Source organism: Eretmochelys imbricata, chromosome 8, assembly GCF_965152235.1.
Source record: "Eretmochelys imbricata isolate rEreImb1 chromosome 8, rEreImb1.hap1, whole genome shotgun sequence".
NCBI classification, from domain to species: Eukaryota; Metazoa; Chordata; order Testudines; family Cheloniidae; genus Eretmochelys; species Eretmochelys imbricata.
Genome location: NC_135579.1, coordinates 6,765,305 through 6,789,893, shown reverse-complemented (window position 1 = coordinate 6,789,893; position 24,589 = coordinate 6,765,305). Strand labels below are relative to the sequence as shown.

The 24,589-nt window shown below is 53.1% G+C and overlaps 1 protein-coding gene across 1 annotated transcript in view; it reads left to right on the top strand.

Moving 5' to 3' along the window:
• Nucleotides 1-2,929: 2,929 nt before the first annotated feature.
• Nucleotides 2,930-24,589, top strand: part of SYNPO (synaptopodin) — a gene marked incomplete at its 3' end in the record, with an annotated part of 28,529 nt that continues 6,869 nt past the window's right edge. Inside the window, exon 1 of the mRNA XM_077824671.1 lies at nt 2,930-3,410. Coding sequence (XP_077680797.1) covers nt 2,930-3,410 — 481 coding nt within the window. The remainder of the gene's footprint in view (nt 3,411-24,589) is intronic.

Sequence of the window (24,589 nt, the reverse complement as noted above, 5' to 3'; positions counted from 1 at the left end):
GCCATTTTGCACACACCAGAGTTTTTGTTCCTTGTGAAACCCCTCTTATGAAACAAGCAGTTTTGTTTTGAAATGTTGTGGAACTTTACATTTCTGTTTGCAAATTTGGCTCAGCCCAAAGGGAAATTGGAAATTTGAAGGCATGAAGAATCCTGAAGTCTCTGCTCAAAAACAGGACACACCTTTGAATGAAGGTTTTCAGACTGATATGGGTTCTCATGGAAGCTCATGGGGGAAGAAAGGATTGAGTGAGAGGGCACAGATTATTCATGTGTTTCATGCTGACATATTGGCACCATGACTAGTCCATTAATGAAACCTAGTGATGGGAGGGAGGGAGGGGGGAGGAAAGAGATTCTGAAAGAGAACCCTCTGTGGATAGTTGTCATACAGCCAACTGAGCAGATGAGCCGAGGATGGTTTGGTTAGTTTTAGGCAACTTTCTCTTTGCACACATTTCAGATAAACCAGAGGCATAGAGCCTTCTTCAGATGACAAGAGGCAGGTCCAGCTGGCTCAAGAGACATCAGGTGGCTTGCAGCATGTCCCAGTTAAGATACAAATAACCTCCAGCATATAATGGACATAGGCATAGATAAATTGTAAGGTCTTTGGGGCAGGGGCCATCTTTTGGTTCTGTGTGTGTACAGTAGGGGGTCTGCGGACCTACTGTAATCCCAATTAGGCAGAGGTCTCTGAATGGCAGTGCACTAAGGAATTTAAGTACCATGGGGCTGTGATATAAGCACAGGGCTTTCGGATTTTACGTTATTAAACAGATCAAAAGAGACTCCCTCCAGGGGCATTTCCCCCAGTTTGGTCTCTGCTGTTACGCACACAACAGCTTCCCCACACATTCTGTTACCCTTCTCCTTTAACTGACACACCGTGCAATTGTTCACACGTATTCTCCACTCATGCTATTGCTCAGTACAAGGAGAGGGAAACAGTTATGACCCTGTCCATGCTTGCCCTGAAACCATGTTAGTCAATCCATATTTCAACACGGCCTGGCTTAGTCGGGTGCTACCCAAGGGAGTCAATGGGAGTTTTGTCATTAGCTAGTCGGAGTAGGATCGAGTGCACCGCTGCTGTTCCTTGTCTGGCGTGACCAGACATCAGCCAAGTTAGACGCTATTTCACCAAACCATGCAAACAGCCTGAAGGGTAGCTTCAAAGGAGACTTCTCACCACAGCGAGACTGACCCTCACATCATGGACACCCCCTTCCACACCAAACCTCCACCTGAAACAAACAATCAGACCAAACTGTAACCCAGACAGAGGGGAACCCTGGAAAAGGAGCAATGCCACAGACTCTAGGAAGCCCACTAGGGTCTTTGCTATTGCTATGGGCGCCCAGACACGATGCTGAAAGGTGGCAGGAAAAACTCCTTAGACAGATAACATGGCTCATCTGTCTCTGCTCTAGCCAGGGATCCCGGGTTAACACTGGGTTAGAAAGAACTCCCACAACTCTTGCTATTATGAATTCAGTAACATGGCCAGAGGCCTAGACCAGTTTGAAATATTAACACATCCTAGCTGGGGCCCTCACTGGAGGGATTTTATGTGGTACAGACAGAAATGTCCTCTCCTCTGTCCCACGCTGGGTGGCCCCCATATGGTACAGGCAGGAACAGAGGTTCTTCCCCTGGCTTCCAGCCAGGCCCAATGCAGAGCCCCAGGTCAGCCTTCCCTCTTTGCCCGGTGAATTCCTTTCTGTTCTATTCCCCTTGAGGCAATTAGCCCAGGGATGTAACTGGACAGGGAGTAGAGGGAGCTTGCAGTAATGGAATGGAATTTATGTGAAATTTGTGTGGAATTTATCACTGGTCTTGAGTCATCAATAGAGCCCCATTCAGGGCTTTGTCATCTCATCCTCAAAAAACCCACAAGGGATGAATGTGATGAATAAGAGAACTAGTACAGGCCCTGGCAGAGGAGTGGAATTAACCCTTTCCATGCATGGCAGTGGGGAATCCAGGCACCCAGCAATCCTGCAGTTAAGGACCAATTCATTAATCAGGTCTTTCTCTTCTCTCCCCTACAGAATGCAACTTTCCTGTCTCCTTGTTCCCCCAGGGCACCTAGAGTCCCAGCACATCACCACAGCCCTTCTCCTTTTCTCACATCACACGGCCCATGTCACTCCTCAAAGATCTGATCATGGAGGTTTCCTGATGGGCCATGTGGCCGTTGCTGCCTGGGAGCTGGGAGGGGGATGTGGGGGGATTCCACGAGGGGATCCTGGCAGAGACTGCCTCTCCCAGGCCCCCCACTTATGTCATTTTAATGGGAGGGGATCATCTGGATCATTATTATTTTCTTTTCTACACAGTTCTCCCTAGATGAAGTTAGGAGCACAGGAAGTTAGGAGCACAGGAATCGCCGCACTGGTTCAGACCAGAGCAGGCCCATATTTGCCGATATGCTCACATCTGTCACGCTTTCCATTTTGTTCGCTCAGGTTCCTTGTCTTTGAAGCTGCCTCATCTGCCTGATGCACCTTTGGAAAAGGAAAATCCCCCGAAAAGGCTCCTCCCTGATGTTTCCTCAGCCCAGTCTTCCACTCTCCCCCGCTAGGAGATCTGGGGACTGCAGCGAAAGACAAAGAAGATTCAAATGGTCTTTGGGGACTCTGACTTCACAGCTAAAAATGTGTGGTTCCTCTTTGAAAGGAGAAACCACACCTGCTCTCAGTAACACCCATGTCCCAATGTACGTGAAAGTTCTCAGGTCAGGGTGAAGAACAGCTCAGCTCCCACAGGTAACCCGGACGCTCTCCCCTGCAACAGTGGATTATTCTGTGGGATTATCCCATACAGGAGAGAGTCCCCAGAGTATGAACAATAGACTGAGCCTTAACACTCTTGAAAGTCCATAAAGCATTGAACCCTGCCCAAAGAGACTGCAGAAAGAGAGTACAATGCTTAAGGCAACGTTACTGCAGCCTTGTCTCCAACCTCAGCCCCGCTGTGCTGGGTCCAGTGAAAGAAGCCAGCATTCTTATGGCTTTGAGACTCTAAAGGTGGACCCAGAAGTGGGCTATGGTTTGGTTCTGCAGAAGGAGAAAGAGAAGGAAGACAACCAAAGGTGCCAGCCAACTGGAGCCATTTGCCCTTTTAACCCAGAGGAGCTGGAGGAAAAGAATGAATTGTCAGGAGGAAAATTGAGAGACCATCTCCAGCGGGAGAGCAGGAATACCAGTGGAGACATGCTGGGGCCCAAATTCAACAGCTATGGCTTGGCATCCGCTGGTGGGTACCCAGCTACAAAAGACTTGCCACGGTCTGCCCCAGAGCTGATTCATTCTGTGGTTAGCACCAGAGATGACCCCAGCGAAGAATGGAAAGTGGTGAAGGTGAAACGAGTTCTCATTTACCCTGCTGGCCAGCCGCGGAAAGCAAGTAAGTAAAGCGCCTTCTTGCCCCTTCCCCACACGGCTCTGTCACACCCTCTCTGCAAGGCTATGTGTCACTCAGGTTATGTGTAATAATTGGGGGCCTAACATGTTACCCACCATAAGTACATAAAAACGGCCCTACTGGGTCAGACCAAAGGTCCATCTAGCCCAGTAGCCTGTCTTCCGACAGTGGCCAGTGCCAGGTGCCCCAGAGGGAATGAACAGAACAGGGAATCATCAAGTGATCACCATCCCCTGTCGCCCATTCCCAGCTTCTGGCAGAGGCTAGGGACACCTTCCCTGCCCATCCTGGCTAATAGCCATTGATGGACCTATCCTCCATGAACTTATCTAGTTTTTTTTTAATCCTGTTATGGACTCGGCCTTCACAACATCCTCTGGTCAGGAGTTCCACAGGTTGACTGTGTGTTGTGTGAAGAAATACTTCCTTTTATTTGTTTTAAACCTGCTGCCTATTAATTTCATTTGGTGACCCCTAGTTCTTGTGTTATGAGAAGTAGTAAACAATACTTCCTTGTCTACTTTCTCTACACCAGTCATGATTTTATAGACCTCAATCATATCTCCCCTTAGCCAAGTAGAGTGATTTCCACAGCTCTTCCTAGGACAATCCCCTGGCCAGCCTGCCCAGTCAGACACAGGAAAACCCCCAACCTCCCTAATTGTCTCCCCAGGGGAAAGTCCAGTGACATCCCAAGGGGTGTGGATGCCTGGAGCTTGGTCATCATCACACAGTTTGAACAGATGGAAATCCCAAATCTTTCCAAGTGCAGTGGGCGGGGGGTGGGGGAGGGATGTGATTTACAGGAAGCAGCCATCTCGTGTTCCCTGATGAAAGACCTGCTTGATTGATAGAGCTGCCGGAGCTTCTCGGTTCCTTTTCTGTCCAAATGTGTGTGAATTCAGTGATAGGTGCTAGGTTACCCTTGCTGGACACTGCAACCCTCCCCTTAGCACAGAAGAGACATGACCCCCGCCCCCCCCGCAGCCCTTTGTGGGAGGAAGGCTGACTCATTCTCCATGGCCTAGTGAGTCTGTGGGTCCTTCGCTGAGGCTGCCAGGAAGGATGCTGGCTCTGGCCAATTCTGGTGGCTTTTTCTGTGATGTGGAACACCTGTCTGCTTGAAGTGGGAATGGTACATCCAATTCATTTAATCTCAGCTCCTGATCAGCCATCAGAGGATAACTTGTGGTCACTACCCGACCTGGGCTCTGTTAGAACTGGTGACCTAAAAGCAAATGGCTCGGTCCCCCATTACTTGCTCTTTGGCTAGCCACTCCTGTATATTTAGAGTCATAGAGTCATAGACTTTAAGGTCAGAAGGGACCATTATGATCGTCTAGTCTGACCTCCTGCACAACGCAGGCCACAGAATCTCACCCACCCACTCCTGTAACAAACCCCTAACCTATGTCTGAGCTATTGAAGTCCTCAAATCATGGTTTAAAGACTTCAAGGTGCAGAGAATCCTCTGGCAAGTGACCCGTGCCCCACTCTGCAGGGGAAGGCGAAAAACCCCCAGGCCCTCTGCCAATCTGCCCTGGAGGAAAATTCCTTCCCGACCCCAAATATGGCGAGCAGCTAAACCCTGAGCATGTGGGCAAGATTCACCAGCCAGACACCCAGGAAAGGATTCTCTGTAGTAACTCAGATCCTACCCCATCTAACATCCCATCACAGGCCACTGGGCCTATTTACTGCTATTTCAAGCTCTATTTAAAAATTAGGTGCTTTATTTTAATCTCCTCGATTCCCACACTTCACTTCCATCTACACCCGTTCAGTTAGGACCACCTTTGCGCGGCTGTAACTGTCTCTCTTTTCTGGCTCTAACTACCCTTTGAACCAACCTTTCAAAACACAGCCTCTTGCAAAGCCACCCATCTGTCAGTAACGCCCCCACCCTTGTATTCTAGCTGTAACCTCAGTCAGAAGCCTATGGTAACCCCTTTTACACTATTAGAACCACCCTGATGGGATTACAGACCCAGGAACCATTATTTTAACTCATTTGCCACCATTCTTGATGTTTTGTTCCTGATCAGTTATTATCTCAATTGCCAAATATTGAAAAAGCAGAGCGATTGCACCCTGATTTGCAAGTACCCCTCCTCCCAGCTTATTTTATCTATCCATATAGGCTAAGATTTTCAAGAGACTCGTGATTAGGGGGAGCTCTGGGTTTGAGTGCCTCACTTGAGATGCCTGATCTTCAGAAAGTGCCGAGCACCTGCCTTCTTCAAATCAAGCTCCTTTGAGGGACTTCAGGATGAGCAGCCTCAAAAATGGAGGCATCTCAAATCACTAGCTGCTTCTGAAAACCTTGGCCATACTATTTGTAAGCGTGCATCATTAGCTACTCTTTTGGCAGCGGCAAGTGAAGTGCAGGACACTGCGAGCCAGACCAACCAGATCCAAATCATCTCCCGGGCTGCCGTTGTTCTCCATTCAGGATGACAGGTTTCAGAGTAGCAGCCGTGTTAGTCTGTATTTGCAAAAAGAAAAGGAGGACTTGTGGCACCTTAGAGATTAACCAATTTATTTGAGTAAAGCTTTTGTGAGCTACAGCTCACTTCATCGGACACATTCAGGATGGTGGCTCTCCTTTGAGAAAGGTCAGCGTTCATTGTATCCAACCTCGACGCTTTCACAACAAATGCCCCAATTCCAAAAGCACGGCTGGAATTTTAAAGCAACTCAACAGGGGTTTTTTTGGAACCACTTTGTCCATCCCGGCTCTTTCTCCAAGCGAGGTCATGGTAAGCCACTGCCTGTGAGCCATCAGAATTGCTACAGCAACTCACTGGGAGGTCAGGTCTTGTATCCATGTTTGGCTGCAGGATCAGGCCCTTTTGCTTCAGGTGGGGAATAAATGCCTGGAGAAACTGAAGCCTTGTAAAGCAAAGGCCTGGTTTGAGCCAGATCCCCCCAGCAATGAAAAAAAAAGTTGGTAAAAAGAGAGAGAAAATATAGAGGATGTCAGCACAACTGTCTCAACACAAGGGTAGCTTTCAAGGTTTCCCAGCGGGCATTTTTCCTCTTCCTGGTCCATGTCACTGCAGAAAAAAAGGGCTCCCAGTAATGTCAGTGGAATCAAAACCCAATCACAGCGCTCAACAGACAGAGCTGCATCGGACGCTGGAACAGCTCGGCTGCCATGTGTTGGCTCTTAGGAGGCCTTTGTGAGATGCCGATACTGGTGTGAGTGCAATCCCCAGCAGAGAGACGTTCATGACTGGTGCTGCCCTCTGGTGGCAGTGTCAGGACCAGTGCGACCACTTGAGCATAGTCTGAGCCAGTGACGATGAACCTGCCCTTCCTATTGGATCTGGCTGGAGCAGCGTGGGGCTGAAAGGATTGTACCTCTCCTGCCGCCTGCTGAGCCCGTTGGGTGGATTTCACTCACCGGGAGTGTGGCATTGGCACTTTCCAGCAGCCCCAGCTTCCCTTTAAAAATGGAAATACACAAAACCAAACCCTTAGTTACTGAGAACAGAAAACTACAAATGGAATAAAGTGGAGAAGTCATCCCCTCCCATCCCCCAGCTCAGACGGAAACAGGCAGGAATGCCGGCATGGTGATTCTAGCCCTCAGCCTTGGATATATATTTAAAGAATGCTTTTAAAAAAAACAGATGAAAGAGGCGAGATGCTATTTAGCCAGGGGGCTGACTTTCCTGTGATGCTGTGGCCTGCCATTCCCCTGTGCTCAGTGTAAGTGGCAGGGGAAGGGGTGGCTATGCACCTGGTAGAAATGGCAATGGAATCAGGGCCAGGTTGGTTGAGACAGTGTCCATACTGTAGTCCTTAACCTGTCCAGTCACAGCATCCTCAACGGGAACATCCTCTTTGCTATCTATCTTACATAGCTGACCTCCCATCACCATCAGATTGAAGCCCCTCACAATCTGTAATCTATTTATCCCCACCACTTCCCTGGGAGGCAGGGCAGTGCAATTATCCCCATTATATAGTCGGGGAACTGAGGCACAGAAAGGCAAAGGCTGACTTTAGGCACCTAAATCCTTATGAGGATCCGGGCCTAAGTGGCTGGCAGAGCAGTGTATTGAATCCAGGTCTCCAGCACCCTCACCAGTGGTGAGGAAGGATGTTCCAATGGTTAGAGCAGTACTAGCCTAGGGCGTGGGAGGCCTGGGTTCAAATTTCTGCTCCTCCATGGGTGACCTTGGGTAAGTCATCTAGTCTCTCTGTGCCTCAGTTCCTCATCTGTGAAAGGAAGGTAGCACTGCCCTGCCTCCCAGCCATGCTGCGAGGCTAAATACGTTAAGGATTGTGATACTCTGGTAACAGGGGCCTTATGCAAAACTGAGCTCAATAGACCATCTGGCCTCCCTTAGCGGTGGGCCAAGAATGGGAGCCCCTTGTGCCTTTTACTACAGGACAGGGAATTTGTGAGATACTCCTCCCGCCCCCCATGCTGCATTGGAAAACGAAAGTATAGCTGACAGTATAAGGAAGGGCCCAGTGAGCCCCCCCACCCCCTGGATCGTGGTGGAGAAGTGCAGTGCTGCACACTGTCGTCCCCTGTGGTCAGTTCTGAGATATCATTTCCCACCGCCCCATTCCTGGGTGAATTTCCAAGAGCGTCTCACTAGCCCCCACACCACATTCCCATTCTCAAGGCCCCCAGTCCTGGCCCCGTCCTCCTAGCTGAGGAGACATGATGAGACTCACTCCTTCTCCCTTCTCCTTAGTTAGGGCCTGAGCCTGAACGGCTGAATTCTGGCACTGATGTCATTGGGAGCAGGATTGGATCCTTAAAGGGGGATTTTGCTGCTCTTTCCAATAGGTTCCCAGACTTTCCAGTGGGTCAGACTAGGGCTGGGCTTTTCCAGGGAGCCTAAAGGAAATGGGTGTGCCAATCCTGGTGAAATGCAAAGTGCCTAACTCCCTTAGGCACCTGGGAAAATACATAGACCTGTTTACTTGTATCTGCGTTTGAAGCAGGGGTTGCTTCTTCCCATCCCAGCCAGTGGACATCATAATGCTGAATTTGTGACATCACTATCATTTCCATGGCAACAGCCTGTGATGTCATGGGGACAGGATTATGATGTCACAGCAGGATCTTGCTGAAGAAGAAGCTGGGCTAGGCGGGGAGGAACAGAGGCTGCTCTCCCCCCACCCCAGCAAGCCTGGCCTTGCAGGGAGGATCCTTCTGGGGGGCTAGAGGGGCATGTAATCAGTCCCCAGCATGGAGACAGGGGGTGGGAGACCCACACAGCTTGCGGTACAGATTCTGCTCAGGCCAGGGATTACCAAGAACAGCTGAGGCAGGCTTCAGGCAAGTGGATGGCTGTCGTCCTCCCCCCCACATCTGCCCCATCTCCCCCTAGAGGGACAGCAGCCAGCAGCTGCAGCGTGCAGGAGTGGCAGCCTGGCCCGTTCACCCCCCTCACCCAGTGGGAGCTCCAGGGGGACGGCCGGGGGACAGGATTCAGCCCCCTCTCTAGTGGGGGAGTTCCCCTTTGGGGAGCTTGCCAACAGCGCATTGCCAGCCAAAGGAGAGTGCCGGGCTAAAGCCCTGGAGGGTGACCAGACAGCAAGTGTGAAAAATCGGGACACAGCACAGGCACTATATAAGACAAAGCCCCAAATATCGGGACCTCTGGTCACCCAGGGCGACTTGGCTCTCGGGGCCTGAGCCAGTGATGAGCCGCCCAAGGCCAGGGAGAAAGTGAAAGACACCAGGCTCCCTGGGCGGGGAGGGCCGCGCTAGGACCTGGCGGCAGCCAGGCTGGCTCTGCACAATGGGCTTTGCTCGCGGAGCGGCTCCCAGCCCGGCAGAGCCAGGGAGAGCGGGCGTGAGGCAAAGTCCCCGGCTCCTGCTCGCCGGGGCGGGCGGGGAGAGAGGAGCCGCTTTGACAGACGCGGCCAGTTGCTGACACCCGATCCAGCGGGCCAGGGAGCGCGGAGCAGCCCGGCTGCTTAAAGCGCAGCGGCTGGGGGGGCAGCGGCTCAGAGCAAGGCGCGCCCTGCGGGGAACCCGCCCAGAACCCAAGGTAACGGGGGGCAAAGTTGCCCCGGGGCAGGGGCGGCTGGCGGGGCTGCAGCTGGGCGGAGGGGGGGGGTGGGAAGTCCTGTTTCGGGGGGCAGCCAGCGCCCCCCCCAGATCATCCTGCACCTCGCAGGCCAGCAGCACCCTAAGGCCAGCGACCGCTGGGAGCAGCCGGAGGCGAGGGGACCTGCAGCCTCTGCCAGGAGCGCCCGGGTCTCTCTCGCTCGCTGCGCTCCAGGCGCGCCGGGCAGCTCCGCGCTGATGTAACTTCTCTGGCTGCTGATGCCTTTTGGATGGGCTGCGGCTAGCGCTGGGGGGGGGGTTTCCCAACTTCCCCCCCCCCCCCCCAGCCGCGCCATGCAAAGGGCAGGTTTCTCGCCCGCCTGCTCCAGCGGGGTCTGCGGGGGGAAACTTTCCGGGGGTTCCTCGCTGCTGGGGACCAACTCGGCTTCGCCTCTGGCTGCGCCGTAAACAAGCCCTGGGGGTTGTTTTCTGTCGCCGTAAATTGACACCCGTGTTCGTGTGTGTGTGAGAGAGAGAGAGAGAGACACGATGGGCAGCCTGGATATTAATGGGTAATGCAAAACGGCTGCTTGCCCCAAGCGCAGACTTGGGAAGCCGGGTCCTATAATCTCAGCCAGGTGCAGGAGCAGAGATCTGGACCCCCTCTGTCTCCCGGCATTCACCTGCAGCGCTTCGCGCTGGGAGAAGTGCAGGGAGGGGAGGGTCGGTTGCTCGCCGGGCCCCCCTGCCTGCTCCAGCTCTCTGCTGCAAACCTACTTGGGCTGCTTTTTTCCGGACCTGGACATTGATGTGCGCAGAGTTGGGTATCGTAGAGCGTCCACGCCGGAGCTGCCAAGGGGTGCAGTACGTAGGAGTGGATCTGGAGGCATAGACCTTGTCCTGTGTTAAAGCCAAGTGGCAGGATGTGTGAATGGACCGGGTTGATTGGATGGGGTTTTGCATCCCCAGCTTCACAGGGCACCCTCCCTTACTGCCATCCCACCCCCTCCTTCCTAGCCCCGGAGACTTCATCTGCCCTCCCTTCTTCCTCTGGCAGGGGGCTGCACATGGGGGATTCCTGCCGCAACCACACCCCCTTGTGTTGGAGACAGGAGGCCTACCTGTTTGCACCCTGTCTGCGGCCAAGGAGATTGCTTATGTGTTGTCCGAAGGGTGTTACAAAATACCCACCTACAGTCCCCCTTGAGTGCCTGATTCCACCTCAATCTGAACAAGGAGATCTCTCCAGCAGGTCCCTGGTTCCTGCAAAGGAAGGACTAGTCAGAGGTGGCTCCACTGGCTTTGCTGCCCTAGAGCAGGGCTACTCAGACCTCAGTGGTTCAGGAGCCAAATTAGCGATCAGCATTACCCAAAAGTGCCAGGGTCGGGTGTGCATATATATATTGTCTTGGTTATTCTGACCACGTATGATTCTTTTATCAAGTACAGTTGGGTAATAATACAGTAAGAGCACCCTGACTGGCTAATAACTTAGACTGGTTAATAATTAAATCACAGGGTGTTTGAATATCACAAGTGTTGCAAACTAGAGCTGCAGGAGACCCATAAAAGAGCCACTTGCAGCTGTTGAGCCTCAGTCTGAGCATTGCGGCGGCGCTAGATCCTGGCAATACTCAGCCAACCCAGATTTCCCCCGGGGATATGTCTGCACCCCAGTGCAGGGATGGAGGCACTGGCAGGTTGGATCGAGGGGAGAAGTTCTCCTTGAGACACCTGTTGGTCTTACTGGATGCCAGCTGTACCTGTTGCTGGTCATTTGGGATCATCCTCCAGGTCTGCCCATTGTTCAGATTTTGCTCCATTGCCTGATGCGTTACACAGAAATCTGAGTCCAGGCCCTTCTGATATTGAGGCACGAGCCCCCAGGCTGTGGCATTGGAACAAGTTGTACAGTGGGGGGTGCTGAGACCCATTGAACCAAACTGTCAACCCTGCATCTGATGGAAACCACTTCAAGCCAGGCACTGTGGCAGCCCCCACCCCAGCACCCCTAGTTCCAGCATCTGTGCCCCGGGGGCAGTTTGTTTTATTCAAACTTCCTGTTGTTTGCTTTTCTAAGATGTAGTTCTGGAAGTGAATTAGGTGCTGGATGTACTGGCCCAGAGCCAGATGCCCTCTGTTATTACGCGGAGCAACTGCCTCACAGGCAGGGGCGATGGGATGGCCCTGCAGTGTGCCTCACCCTCACTTCGGAAGGCCTCCTCTCGGGAGGTGACAGCTGGGTCTCCCTGCCTTGTTCAGCGCTGGCTTCTCTGTTGAATGGCCGTGGTGCTGGTTTTCGGATGCAGACCCTGCTGCGTCCTGGACTCGACTGAGAATCCGCTCTTGTGGAGCTGTTACCTTTTCCTCTCCCTTCACCTTTGCCACAGCTGCCTTTTTGCCCCTTTTGTCTTGGCGGAAGTTTAATTTTCCTTTCTTTAAGGTACGGCATCTGACCTCAGCAGGCGAGAGCCAATCAGGCTCCCTCCTCTTCCAGGGACTTTGGCTGGGGCTCCCAGGGCTGCTCCCTGGCACCGCACAGCTGCTTTGCATGTGGTTGCCCGTTTACATACCTACACAGACGAGAGAGCCTGCTCTCTGGCCGCACTCAGGGCTGAGAGGGGCATGCTGGTGATTTGCACGTGAAGGAGCACGGCTGGCACCCGTTGCAATACAGACGCTCGATCTGCTGCACTGACCAACCTGCCAGAGCCCCAAAGTTTGCTGCTTTCAAAGCCGTTGCGTTCTGTGTTGCAGTTTAGCGCAGGTTCAGACGGAGTGTGTGCCGCCCCCCTTGGCACTGGGGAAGGCCTCCTGGAACACCTGTGGGTCCGGACAGAGGCAATAGGAACTGCGGGGGAGGGACTGTTGGGCACTGGAGTTCTGTGGGATTACTATGGGGTATGTTGTGAGGACTGTTGATTTATTGGGTTAATCTGAAGTTTTAACTCACGTCTGCAGCAGGATGCAATCCCCAGCTTTCACCCACTTATTTATTTTCCACCAACACCTCCATATTTTGCAAAGGCAGTGAGGTTTTCCTCCTGCTTCTCATCTCCTCTTGCCCACGTGCAAAAGGAAGCTAGACGCTCCCCCAAGTGTTGCAGCTGAGTTCGCAGACGGCCCCGGGGAGATTTTGCTAGACCACTGTATTCCATTGCCTTTCCAAACAGAGCATCAGCGACATCTGTGGCATGTCCTGCCAGAAAGCTGGGAACCTACCCAAAGTAGGGAAGTGTGGGGTGAGGCTCCCCCAGACCAAGTTAGGATTGACATTTCCTTTGGGTCTATAGTGCCCTAGGTCACATGGAGTTTTCACATCTGGGGGCAAGAGGATTTGAGGCCAGAAAGGAGGCCGAAATTTCATACCCGAAGCAGAACCAGAAAATATATATATTGATTTGGTTTGTGGGCAGAAAGTTTCACATAGCTGTAGTTAAGGTGAAAGGTCAGTTGTTTCCTGCCAGAAAACATGCCTTCATTTCTTCGTCGTCAAATGCTCAAAACATTGAAACGAAAGTTCCCCCGCGCGCCCCCCCCCCCCCCCGTGGTTTTAGATGTGGCGTTGATGAACACGGTTTCTTTCCCTGAGTTTGGTGCCCGGTGGAAAGGTTTTTCACTCAGTTCTCTGATACTTGTGTCACCACTGAACTTCCCAGCCTGCTGGCTTGGGGGAAGCAAAGTGGTCCCACCTACAAATCTGTTGGAGACCTGAGCCTATCCACCACCGGATCGTCTTCCCCGCTGCGGGTTACAAGCTGAGTCATAAGATCATTCAGCCACATTAGGTAACATTCCTGGCATAATAAAGCCAGGCTGCACAAAGGCCAACTCATACCTGATACAGTCGTGTTGTTACCGGAATGGAATCTAGGTGCTCCGCTTGCTTGGCATTGTCTGGGAAGTACCTTTACCACAGGGTTGGTATAAGCATTGTCAGAACCTCAGGCAAATAACCCAGCCAGCCCCTGCTCTTTCTCCACCTTGCAGCGTCCAAGATAATCCGCTGGGAGGAAAACAAGGATCATATGAAGAATACGAAGCTTCTTTGAGAGTGTGAGCATCTGGGTATGTTTGGACAGGACTACATTTCATTTCATGACTCTGTCAGGAGGGTCTCTGGTCTGCTGCAGACACTGGTCTCGATAAGCAGCTCGGAGGCATAAAGCCGAGTTTCAGAAATTGCTTTTGGTGCCATTACTGAGAGACTGAATTTATCTTGTTTCTTTCTGGTGTCACGTGGAAGAACTCTGCCCTGATTTGTTGTGTTGGTCAGAGATGGAGCTTCCTACTTGTCTCCGTATTCGCCACACTCCACTGGCTGGTAGAGGCACCTGCATTTGTGCCTGGATTGCCAGCGACACTGCGGTGTGAGGCATGGGGTTCTCGGGTGTGGAAGAAAGCTCTTCATTGGCCAGGGCTGGCTGCTGCTCCGGAGTAATCTGTGTTTCCTGTACCATATTACCAGTGCTGTCTCTGGAGTTGGATTCATGCCCTCTCTCCTTGGTTGTTTGGAATCAGATAGTTAGTTTGTTCAGTGCAGTGTCATTTCCTGAGCTCTCTTGCATACCACGGGGCCTTCTTGGAGGAGAACCATGGAGCTTTGGAATGTCAAAGGCACCCGACGGGGAGCAGGGTATTGGTGGAAAACCGAAATTGAACCTTTTTGAAAATCACCTGCCAAATCTTGAGTCTGGGAGTTGATGTTTCCTCTTCCAGCCCATTAACACCATTGGCCTCAGCTATTAAACTATTGGTATAGGTCATCTCAGTGCACGGGCTGTGGAGGTAGAGTGCCCTTCATCCAGCCAAGTCGCTTCCTTTCTTCCCCAAATGTGCTCCCTGCCGTTCTGGCTTAGGGGCTCTCCCATGTGTCCCCAGCACAGTTGAACTCCGTATATGATACTTTGTGTCTGGGTTTGTTGTGGGACCTTTAAACACAATGGGTTTGGAGACTTTCCCTTGCTATTTCCAAGGTTCCCTTTGGCTCTGCAATTGTAGCAGTAACAGGCAGCAAAGCAGCAGAAATGGCTTGGTGTGAAATCCTGGCCCACCCACGTCAATGACCCACCGAACTCCCATTGACATCAGTGGGGCCAGGGTCTCGCCCTTGTTTGACACCGATATCTGAGTCACCGGGCATTACGTCAGGGTTTGATGCAGGGGTAGCCTGGATCTCATGTAAGTCTCAGGAAGGGCTAGGTTCTTATGTCATCAGTCACCTGGGGGTTTGCAAGTTCCAGTTCCCTCTGCAAAATAGCCCTTTGCAACCGGACCCTGCCATTGCTAGGTAAGCTGAGCAGGGAGGAATTCTGTTTTCTCTTTGGCTGGGAAGGGGAGGGTGACCAAAAAAGCCCTTCCTCAGCCTTGCAGGAACAGGCCATGTCCTTGCTGCAAAAAGGTCGACTCTGACGGGTCAGTAAAAAGCTGTTAAGCCCTGAGCTTTGGGGGCATTGCTGGAAGTCATGCCCGTGACATTTGGAAACCGAAGGAGTTGGTTAAGTGACAAGTGCCTGTATAACCCAGCAGCCCCCAGCAGCTCTGCTGCATTTCAGGGTCTGTCAGCATTCCCATCACAAACTCCCCTTTCTCGTGATTTCCAGTCCAGCAGCCAGGTACAAAGCAACCAGACAGAACTTCTGATGGCAGGCGGGGATTGCTGCTCAGACCTCTGAGGAGACGAGACGTCCTACCCATCCCCAGGAACCCTATTCCTGGGCCAGGAATGGATGTGGCCCTTTTGTCCCGCAGGTTAAATAACCACAGTCCACGGCTGAATCAGAGCTATGGAGGGGGAGGGGAGGCAGGTAAGCGGAAGGCCCCTGTTGCAGCTAGACTGGTGATGGAAGGCAGGATGCCGGGGGGTGGGTGACAGAATGAATGCATCCCGGAGTGCGGCCTTGGGCGTGGAGGGAGGGGTGTGTGCAGGGCAGTGCTAAGTTTACGTTTATGTCACTGCACGTGGGAGGCGTGGATGCCAAAGGGCTAAGTCCCGCAGTGCCACTTGCGATGCCAGGGGGAAGTGCGGCTGCAGCATGTGGGAGCTGGTGGTGTGAGAGGAGTAATCATAACAGTTAATAATCATTGTATGAGCTATAATTCCCCTGCGTTGCCGGAGGGCTCACGGTGCTGGTCAGCCCTGCAATAAAAGCCACACAACACCGATTATTATTAGTAATAATAATTGAATAAGAACATTTGAAATGAACTTTTGATTAAAAAGACCTAGAATATCTGACAGAAAACACAGCTGGAATCACTGGCAACGTGGAGTGATAAATATAGGGACCAGAATGGCCATTGAAGAAAATATCCCCTATCGGAGGGAAAAAACGTAAAGTACCTTTTAAAAGTTGGGAAAGGACAAAGTGAGACTGAGCTGGTTGTGGGGAGGGGAGTTCCACAAAGCAGGGTCACCTGCAAACTCCCCATGCCCTGTGAAACCCTTTCCTAATAAAGGTTGTGTGAGCACGGATGCCCGCTGGTCCCGGGCTTCAGGAGAAGCGCTCAGATGTAGCCAGAGGCAATGCCTTCATCAGCAATAATATGTACGGCTTAAGCAGGGCTTTTCTTCTTCAGATCAGGTGACGTGCACCAACCCGTTCATCCTCATACACCTGGGAGGCGGGGAATTGGGGCTATTCTCTGTGTTTCACAGCGAGGGAAACTGAGACAGAGGAGATAGGTCAACGTTCTCCAGCGTGGGTGCGGAGTCTGGGCATGCCCATTTGGAGATGCCCTGGGCCTGCTTTTCATAAGAGCTGGACCCTCCTATCTCCAGTGGGAGTCGATGGGAGATGTGGGTGCTCTGCACCTTTGAAAACCAGGCCCTTGGGGGTGTACAGTTGGACGCTCCAAACTCAAGCCACCCAGAATCAGTGGCTGGTTTTCAAAATTCCTCTGTAAGTGGCTTGTCCAAGGCCTCAGAGCCGGTGTAAATCAGTGTGGTTGGCTTAGAGGTTCAGAGTTAGACCTCAGGAGTTCCTGGCTCCCAGGCCTGTGCTGAGGCCATTAGAAAACATCTGTCTCTGTCACACTGACCAGAGTGCGTTTATGTACACTTGTTGTGCCCACACATCTTGGGGATGCTGTGTGTGTTGGCCTGTGAGCGAGACTGGCCTTCGCAGTGCAGCTGGTCCGAGCAGGAATTCACTGCCCAATAGCAAATTCATCCTCAGAGCTAGAGAGCAAGCCTGAAAGGCCCCCCCCAGGTTGCTACTAAAAGGCAGTAGCAAGATCGAGAGACTCCGAAATGGCTCCGTTGAGAGCTTTGCTTCTCAGGCAGCCTTGGACACAAAGTAACTTGGACAGCTTTGGAGTGGTTCAGCATGAAATTCACAAACATCTGGAGCCTGTGGCTTGTTTCTCAGCAGCTCCAGCATTCCAGAGCCATATTCCTCCATTCTCCCTCAGAAATAAACACCGAGAGGGCGACCCCGCTGAAAATGGAGCCCAGACCGAGCCTGGCCCCTCTCCAGCCAGCGTCAGCCACGCTGGCTGGCTGAGGAAACGCTGCTTCCCTCCTCTGTGCTGTTGCCAAAGCAAAGCCAGGGCAAATATTTGTTGCATTTAAAAAAAAGGAGAGAAGATTTTGACCTCTAATGTCCCTGCTTTAGACAGACTCATCATTTCCAGGAGAAGAGAACCATATGCTTTCTTTCTTTCTTTCTTTCTTTCTTCCTTTCTTTGCAGCAGTCTCCAGTCCATCTCTCTGACATCCCACGAGAGCTTCTCTCACTCCCCAAACCCGCTGTACAGAAGCACATTTAAGAAGCCAGAAGCCAGCCCCAGGCAGGAGATACCATGGCTGAATCAATTCCACCTGACTTACACCCCATCCCAGCCTCCCCCTCCCCGCCAACCCCGTAGGAACAAACAGGCTGATCCTAGTCTGGTGCTGTCCATTTGAGTCAGGGATGCATCCCTGATCGCAGTGCTGATGGACAGGGAGCGCCGGGTTGGGGCAGTGGAGCTATCAAAAAAGAGCTGGCTAAATCCTTTGTGGGACTGGGGGAAGGAATTTGCATCCTGTCAAACAGAAGTAGTTAAACTGGAGAGATGGGTGGGGGGCAGCCGTGGCACAGCTGCAAAGTGCATGATGGAGCTTGTCAGCATGGAAGTTTTGCTAAAGCCCCACTGAGCTCCCTACCCTTGGAGTTCACAGCTCCCCATAAATCTGCCTCTCGCTGTGAGAGGGAGAGAGAGAGGCCGTAGAGGCCGTGCTTTCAGGTGCTAAAATAACATGGGGAGGGCTTTCGTTCCTCCTCCTTTGTAGCTGCCACAGAGGGGCCAAATGATTCAACCCTTCCCTTAGCAGGGAGAGCGTTTCCGAAGGAACAGAATCAGACGCATCCACTAATTAAGTAATAGCAGAAGGTGGGTGGTTGTGAGTTGTCTGACAGCCAGTTTGCTTTGGGTTTTGCCCGGTGCAGATTCTGAAAAAAACACAAGGGTTTAAAGAAATATACAGAATAAAGAGGATATGAGGAATGTTGCCTGCGTGCTTGTACAATGCACAGTCTCCTCCTTAGGAGATGTACAATGTACAATGCTTGTACATGCAGTCCACAGAAGGACCCCTTGCTAAAGGTCTGGGAAGTGTTGGTTGTGCACTTTATGGAGAGGAGTGTTGTAAAAAAGCGAAATTCCCCCTGGATTATTAGTGTAGGGAATCAGAGGTGCCTGATATGAAAGTGGGAGTGCATTTCTCCCCCTATCTGTATAGTAAGATGTGTACGGCAAAGGAGTGCTGTGTGGGGAGAATGCATGTGTTGTGTGCTTTGGACATAGGGTCTGTGTGGCGTGTAGGGGGGGTGCAGGAGGATGTACATTGCGGGTGTTTGCAGGATGTGAGCGTGTGTGGCTTGGGGAGGATGCACGTTGGAGAGGGGTGTCTGTAGGAGGTGTGAATTTGTGTGCACGTGTTTATTCTGAAAAAAGAAAAGGAGGACTTGTGGCACATTAGAGACTAACCAATTTATTTGAGCATAAGCTTTCGTAAGTTACAGCTCACTTCATGGGATGCATTCTTTCTGAGTTTCCATTAGCTTCAGGAAGCGGATTGTCATCTCTGTACAATGGAGAGTCTAAAGGGAAGAGAGGCTGTGTGTTCTCACTCGTAGCGGAGCTAGCTGGAAAATTTCAACCGAAGCAAAATGTTACCGTCAACCACAATTTTCCAAAAATGTTCCTTAATTTCTTCCTGCTTCTCAGCTGGCTCTGGTGTGCACAGACAGGTGTGCCCCACGCCTCGTTCTCAGCCAGGGACCTCATGCTGTAACCTCCGTATCCCTCACTCAGAGGCCGTACTTGCACAAAGGCAGACAAGTGTCATTCCAGGGGCCCAAGTGCTGATCTGAAGGTCCACATGCAGGATGTGAACCTACGTCCTCCACTTCAAAAACCGGCCCCCGGGACGTCCCCATGTACCGTATGTAGATGTGGATTGAGGCTGGGTCTCCTTATTTGCTTTGCGAAGTGCTGGGCACATTTAGGGCCATGTTGAGGGTGGATCCCGTTCATCCCAGGTGTAACTCCACTGGAATCTGTGGGATTGCGCCAGGGATGAAGTTGGCCCATTGTGGCCGGGCTAAGGAGAAGACGACCTCACCTCTGTGGAAGAAGTGAGGGGGTCGTAGTAGCCACTCACCCAGGGGCAGTGTTAGCCAGCGGAGGTAATGAATCCTGGCTCATGCTGCCAACACCAGGCCATATTCTGTTTACTCAAAGGCAAGGCCGGAGGAGAGCAGCCACTCAGCAATGAGTGTGCGATGGACAGAGGGAGATTTTGGATTTCTCTGACACTTCCCCTCAGTCTCTCCCATTGCTAAAGACTGAACGGGTTTCTGCTGTGTACACTGGGCCCTGCCTAGAGGGCAGACACAGCTCCCCGAGTTTCCCCGTCATTGTTCTGTTGAGAGAAAGAGAAGAGGCTGGGATTTCATCCCCCCGTGCATATAGATCTCAGGGCATCCACCAGAGGCAAGGCCGTCCGCCGGGAGAGAGCCTTGCTGGCCGCTTGGTACTGGCTCTGTGCCGCTCCGTGACTACGTGGCCCTCGCACTCAGAAACCCTGCCCAGCTCCCCGTAGTTTGCATCCGGGGCAACTGGCACCGCTTTGCAGGTGCGACCAGGGAGGGCCCATGCTGCCAAGATTGGCTGGGGCCCCTCACCCTGAATTGCCTCCCACTCTGAGGAGCTGGATCCCCTTGATAGCATACTGCAGGGAGGACATGTCCCATTCATTGCCTTCCCCGGCCCTGCTCCAGCTCCCCCGGCCATGGCTTCCTGCTATGAAGAATAATCGGGAAGGAATAGCAGAGGGACTGTGGCAAAGTCGGTGGGACAGTAGGGGAGAGAGAGGAGACGCTCTGTGTGTGTGTGTGTGTGTGTGGGTGGGTGTATATGTGTGTGAGAGAGAGAGAGAGTGCACACACGTGCACCCCTGGTTGCTTTTAGACGCATGCTGTCCGTTGGCAGCTATAGAGGGTCCTATAAGTCTCGAGGCCCGTGCAGTGAATCCTCCCCTAGGGGTGTCCTGTCTGCCATGACGTGACGAGGGCTCTGGGGACGATCCCTCTGCCAGAGCCAGACAGGTTGTGCTAAGGTGTGGCCGACGCCGGAGAGGAACACGCAGAAGTGCCGTGCTGCCTAGGCTGCGAGAGCAAAGAGACACACGCTCCAGCCGCGGTGGGTGTCGCCTCTTCCCTTGGTTGGGTTTGCGTGGCTATGGGGGCGGAGGGGTGAGAGTCCACCCTTCCCCCTGCTGCATTACACCTCCCCATCTGTGGAGGGCCCCCAGCACTGCTGGACCAAAGCCACTGCTGGAGTAAACCTGAGGCGTCCCCATGGGGGGTGCTGAATAAACTCCCAACAATGATACCCATGGCTGGGTGGAGACCTGTCAGCCTCACTGGAGCCGAGCGGGCCAGGGTGGATGGGCCTGCCCCAGCCCCGGTCTCTCTACAGCGCGAGTGGGCGGAGGCTGGGTCTCTGCCAGCATCGTCCTTGTGCTGGTCTGGCCTTCTCCGCTGGGTCCGGCCTTGGGTCGACCGCTCAGCTGCCGATTCAGGCAGTCCTGCCCCCTGCCAACCGCAGCAACCTACGGCCCCGTGCCGTCCGCCCACGCGGGACATGAAGAGGACCGTGGTTCTGCCCCACACCACCCGCTCAGTCACCAATCAGGGGTCTCCTTCCCTTTGGGCTCTGACTGATTCTCAGGTACCGTGCGGTGCAGGCTCCCTGGGGCCATGCTCCGGCTGCTCCCTGGATCTGTTCCCCTGCCCAGAGCTCTCAGCCCACTGTGTCCCTGCAGCAGCAGCCACTGCTCCTGCACCGCTCGTGTCCCTTCGCCTTCTGCAGGATTCCCTGCCAGCTCTCTGCCCAGCTCCGGTTTGTTTGCTCATCCCCCTCCCGTTCGAGGCTTCTGGGGCAGGGCTGGCTTTCACAGCACTGTTGCTGGTTTGTGGAGTGGGAATTCCCAGGTCCTCCATGGGGCTTCACTCCTCCCTGCGTTAAATGCTTCCTCGCGGCCAGAGGCTGCGCATGCTTGGGCATGGGAGACCCAGGCTTGGGCTCATGCCCAGCAACCACCTTGGAGGACCGCATGGCGTTTTGCAAAGAGCACACTCATTCACCCCGACTCGTCCCAGCTATGGATTGCCACCTCCGGCCCCACCCAGCTGCACAGACTGTGAGATGAGACCTGGGAGAATTCTACGTTCCTGGAATCACTGACCTCACAGGAACGGTTTACAATGGCTTTGGAACGCAGCCACGCAGGGAGTCAGACAGACATCCTGAGGCAGGGAGTTCCCCAGACAGCGCCCTGGCCGGTCCTGAATGTGGTGTTGGAGAACAAGGACAAGTTGGCAGAACTAATTTGCCTTAATGGGATATAAGCCAAAAATGGATGACTACAGGCTTTACGCTGTGTGTTGGTGATAAGGCCTAGAAGTGCACTCATTGGCAGGCTGGTAACCAATAACAGACCCCGGGATCAGGGCCCCACAGCGCTGGGTGAAGTACATGCAGAGAGGAGGCATATCTGATTCCTTACTCATGGAATAGTACCGTACGCCTTGAGGAGTCCCACTGATTTCCATCTCCTGGGCTGCTCATGGAACCCCAAATTAAGACGAGACGCAGCAGGGGTTACAACAGAAAATAGGACAGAGCAAGGCAGGAGGGCTGAGCTCTGAGTGTGTGTTAACCGAGGCAGAGCCCAGCGCACGACCATAGTTTTGAGGCTTTGTTGACTTCAGAGAGACGGTATAGAAATAATACAGGAATAAGCTCAATCTCTCTCGCGTGCAGCTCCCAGCGGGGAGGTGTCAGCCGTTCCGGTGCCCCTCGCTCGGCTTCGCTGTGCCGTAGCTGCTCAACTCCTCAGGGGGTCAAACAACTCCTGCTAGGATACGAGGCCTGTCTGAGTCAGGGGAGCCTCCACCAGCCGGTTCACGCTGCGTCGAGGGGCAGGTTTGTGTGGGATGAAAAGGAAATTCCCAGCTCAGACCAGCGTTCCCTCGCTGGAGCTCTCTGTCTTCTTACTTTGAGCTCTCTGAAAGGGTTGGATTAGTAATGCAGCCCTTCCTTCGCTGGTAGGCTTACAGTCTGAACCACTGCTTAAAATAGCCTGGAAGGGTCCCAACCAGCACAGAAGGCAAGAAAATGAAAAACACATTAAACGAACGGGAGTTAACTTCAGACATGATCAGAGAAGCTGGACTTAGTGTCAGCAACAGCCCAGAGCATCCCTGCCGGCACCATGCATGGAGTTCCCTTTTACACACACACACACACTCCCTCCCTTACACTCCTCCTACTGCATGCACACACAGATACACACATGGGACTCCCTTACATGCTTACACACACACACTCCTTCGCTTACACTCCTGCTGCACACACACATACACGCATGGAATTCCCTTACACTCCTACACACATGCTCTCCCTCTGTCTTTCCCTCCCTTACACTCCTCCTATATGCACACACATGGAACTCCCTTACACTTGTGCAGACACCTGCGCACACTCACACTCACACTCACACACACTCTCCATAGGTCAATATCTGCTCAGCTATCATAGTAAATTGCTGCGGATTTATGGCTAGGTTATCCCCAGGCCCTGATCAGCTGTGCCGTAAATTAAAGGGGAGCAAGGGTTCCCCTTACTCCCTGCTGACCCAAGGAACAGCTGCTTCACTTGTGGCTCCGGCTGCAGAGGGGAGAGCAGGGCTGCTCACCTAATACTCTCCAATTTGGGCACGTGGGCAGAGAGGGCAGGGGGTGGGAGAAGCCTTGACTCTCTGCCCCCCCTTCCCCTCATTTGCTGGTCTCCATAGCTAGCTGGGTGCCTAGTGCGGGGGTAGGGTGTCGGCGAAAGAGGTGAAGTAACACACGGGAGGGTTGTGTCTCTAAGTAACAGCTGCTTCCTAGAGTCCCTCCTGGGGGGCGCAGCCAAATACCACCCCTTCCTCAGGGCTGAGCCGGAAGGCTCAGTCTAGCCCCATATGACACAGGCTCCCACTTATCCAGGGGGCACAGATTGGAAGGGGAGAGCCAATGGAAAGCCCCGTCATCCCCCCCACCCCGAATCACCGGCTTTTATACTCTTTTTCAACCCCCACCCCCACTTTAGTTATAATGGGGCAATGCTGCCACCTGCCTGGGGGCTATGGCGGCCTGAGGTCGCGGCTTAGGGCCAATAACCAAGCCCAGGCAATAGGCTACCAAGCACATGCCCAGAGTAGCCCAGCTGAGTGGCTTAAGTAGCAGAGCACGGTTTTTGGCACTGACAATTGCCCGTTATGGGTTATGTGCACCCCTAAAGCATGGCCAGACCCCTGTCCCTTGGGGCTGCTGGTCTCTTGCAAAGGATGAGAGAGAGGGAGAATTTTAACCCTTTGCATGTGAGATTTCTGTGCAGTCTGAGCTGCCCCAAAGTACCAGCCCTGCTCTCTGACCCTGAAGCACTCAAGTGTGCCCTGAGCTTTAAACATGTAGCATCGACTTAAGCACGTGCGTAAGTGCTTGCCTGAACTGGGGGCGCTGGGTTGGTAGCAGCATACAATGCATGCGCCCATTCCCTCCTTTCGCCAGCACCGCTGGGCGGTTACCATGGATTCCTCAGAATAAGCTCTGAGGAGAGATCAGAGCACGTTCCGTGGCTTTTGGGAGTTGTGGAGCTTTGGTTCAAGGCCGTGATTGTTGGCCTTCATCTGCCTCCAGATCAAACAGAGGTGCCCATGGGGTTCCCAGCAGGGACTGGCTCGTGGCTCTGTTCTGACGCGCTTACAGCAAACCCCTCTGCTTCGTGGGACACCCTGCGTCTCCGTGAAATCACTCCGGTGTGATCGGAAACGCTCCTTTCCCTGCTGGAGGCAGACGCTGAGGGCTGGGCATGGGCAGAGCTCAGCCAAGGGGGTACGGTGCTTTCTGGTGAGTGGTAGTTGGATGCCTCCCCACAGAGGGATCTTGCAAAGCTGAATGCGTGCTGGCTGCTGTTATAACATCTACAGAGATTGGAGACTTGGGAGCCGGTGGGTGGGGATACACCTGCCTTTCACCTTTGGAGATCTCAGCTGCAATCTTGAGCTAGGCCACAAATCAGAATTGGCTAGCCCCTCATTCACTGCCCTACAGGCACAGCAAAGAATCCCAATCCAGCCCTGCTATTATATTGTTTAACGTTTGTATTGCGGTAGCTCGAGACCCCACTGTGCCAGGTGCTGTACAAACATATAGGAGAGGATGGCCTTAGCCCCGAAGAGCTTGCCGCCCATTCGGCATGGTGGCCCAGGACTGGAATAGCAGGTAGTGTGGTACTGTTGGTAGGACTGCCATGTGTTGGCAGAGCTGGGGTGGGATGGGCTCAGGGCTAGCAGGAGAGGCAGGTGGTCAGGACTGAGGTGCACTGGCAGAGGGACCGACCAAGGAGAGGTGAACAGGTGCAAAAGGCACTGACAAAGCCAACAGCCATTGAACGTGCAACGTCACTCCAGCCGCTCTTGTCCTTGTGCTGCCCTGGGCTGGGTCCCCAGCTCCACCATTTGCTCCCTGGGTGCGTCCAGGAGATCCATGAAGTCAAGGGAGAGAGAAAGAGAGTCTCCTTGTGTTCTCAGTAGTGTTGCCCC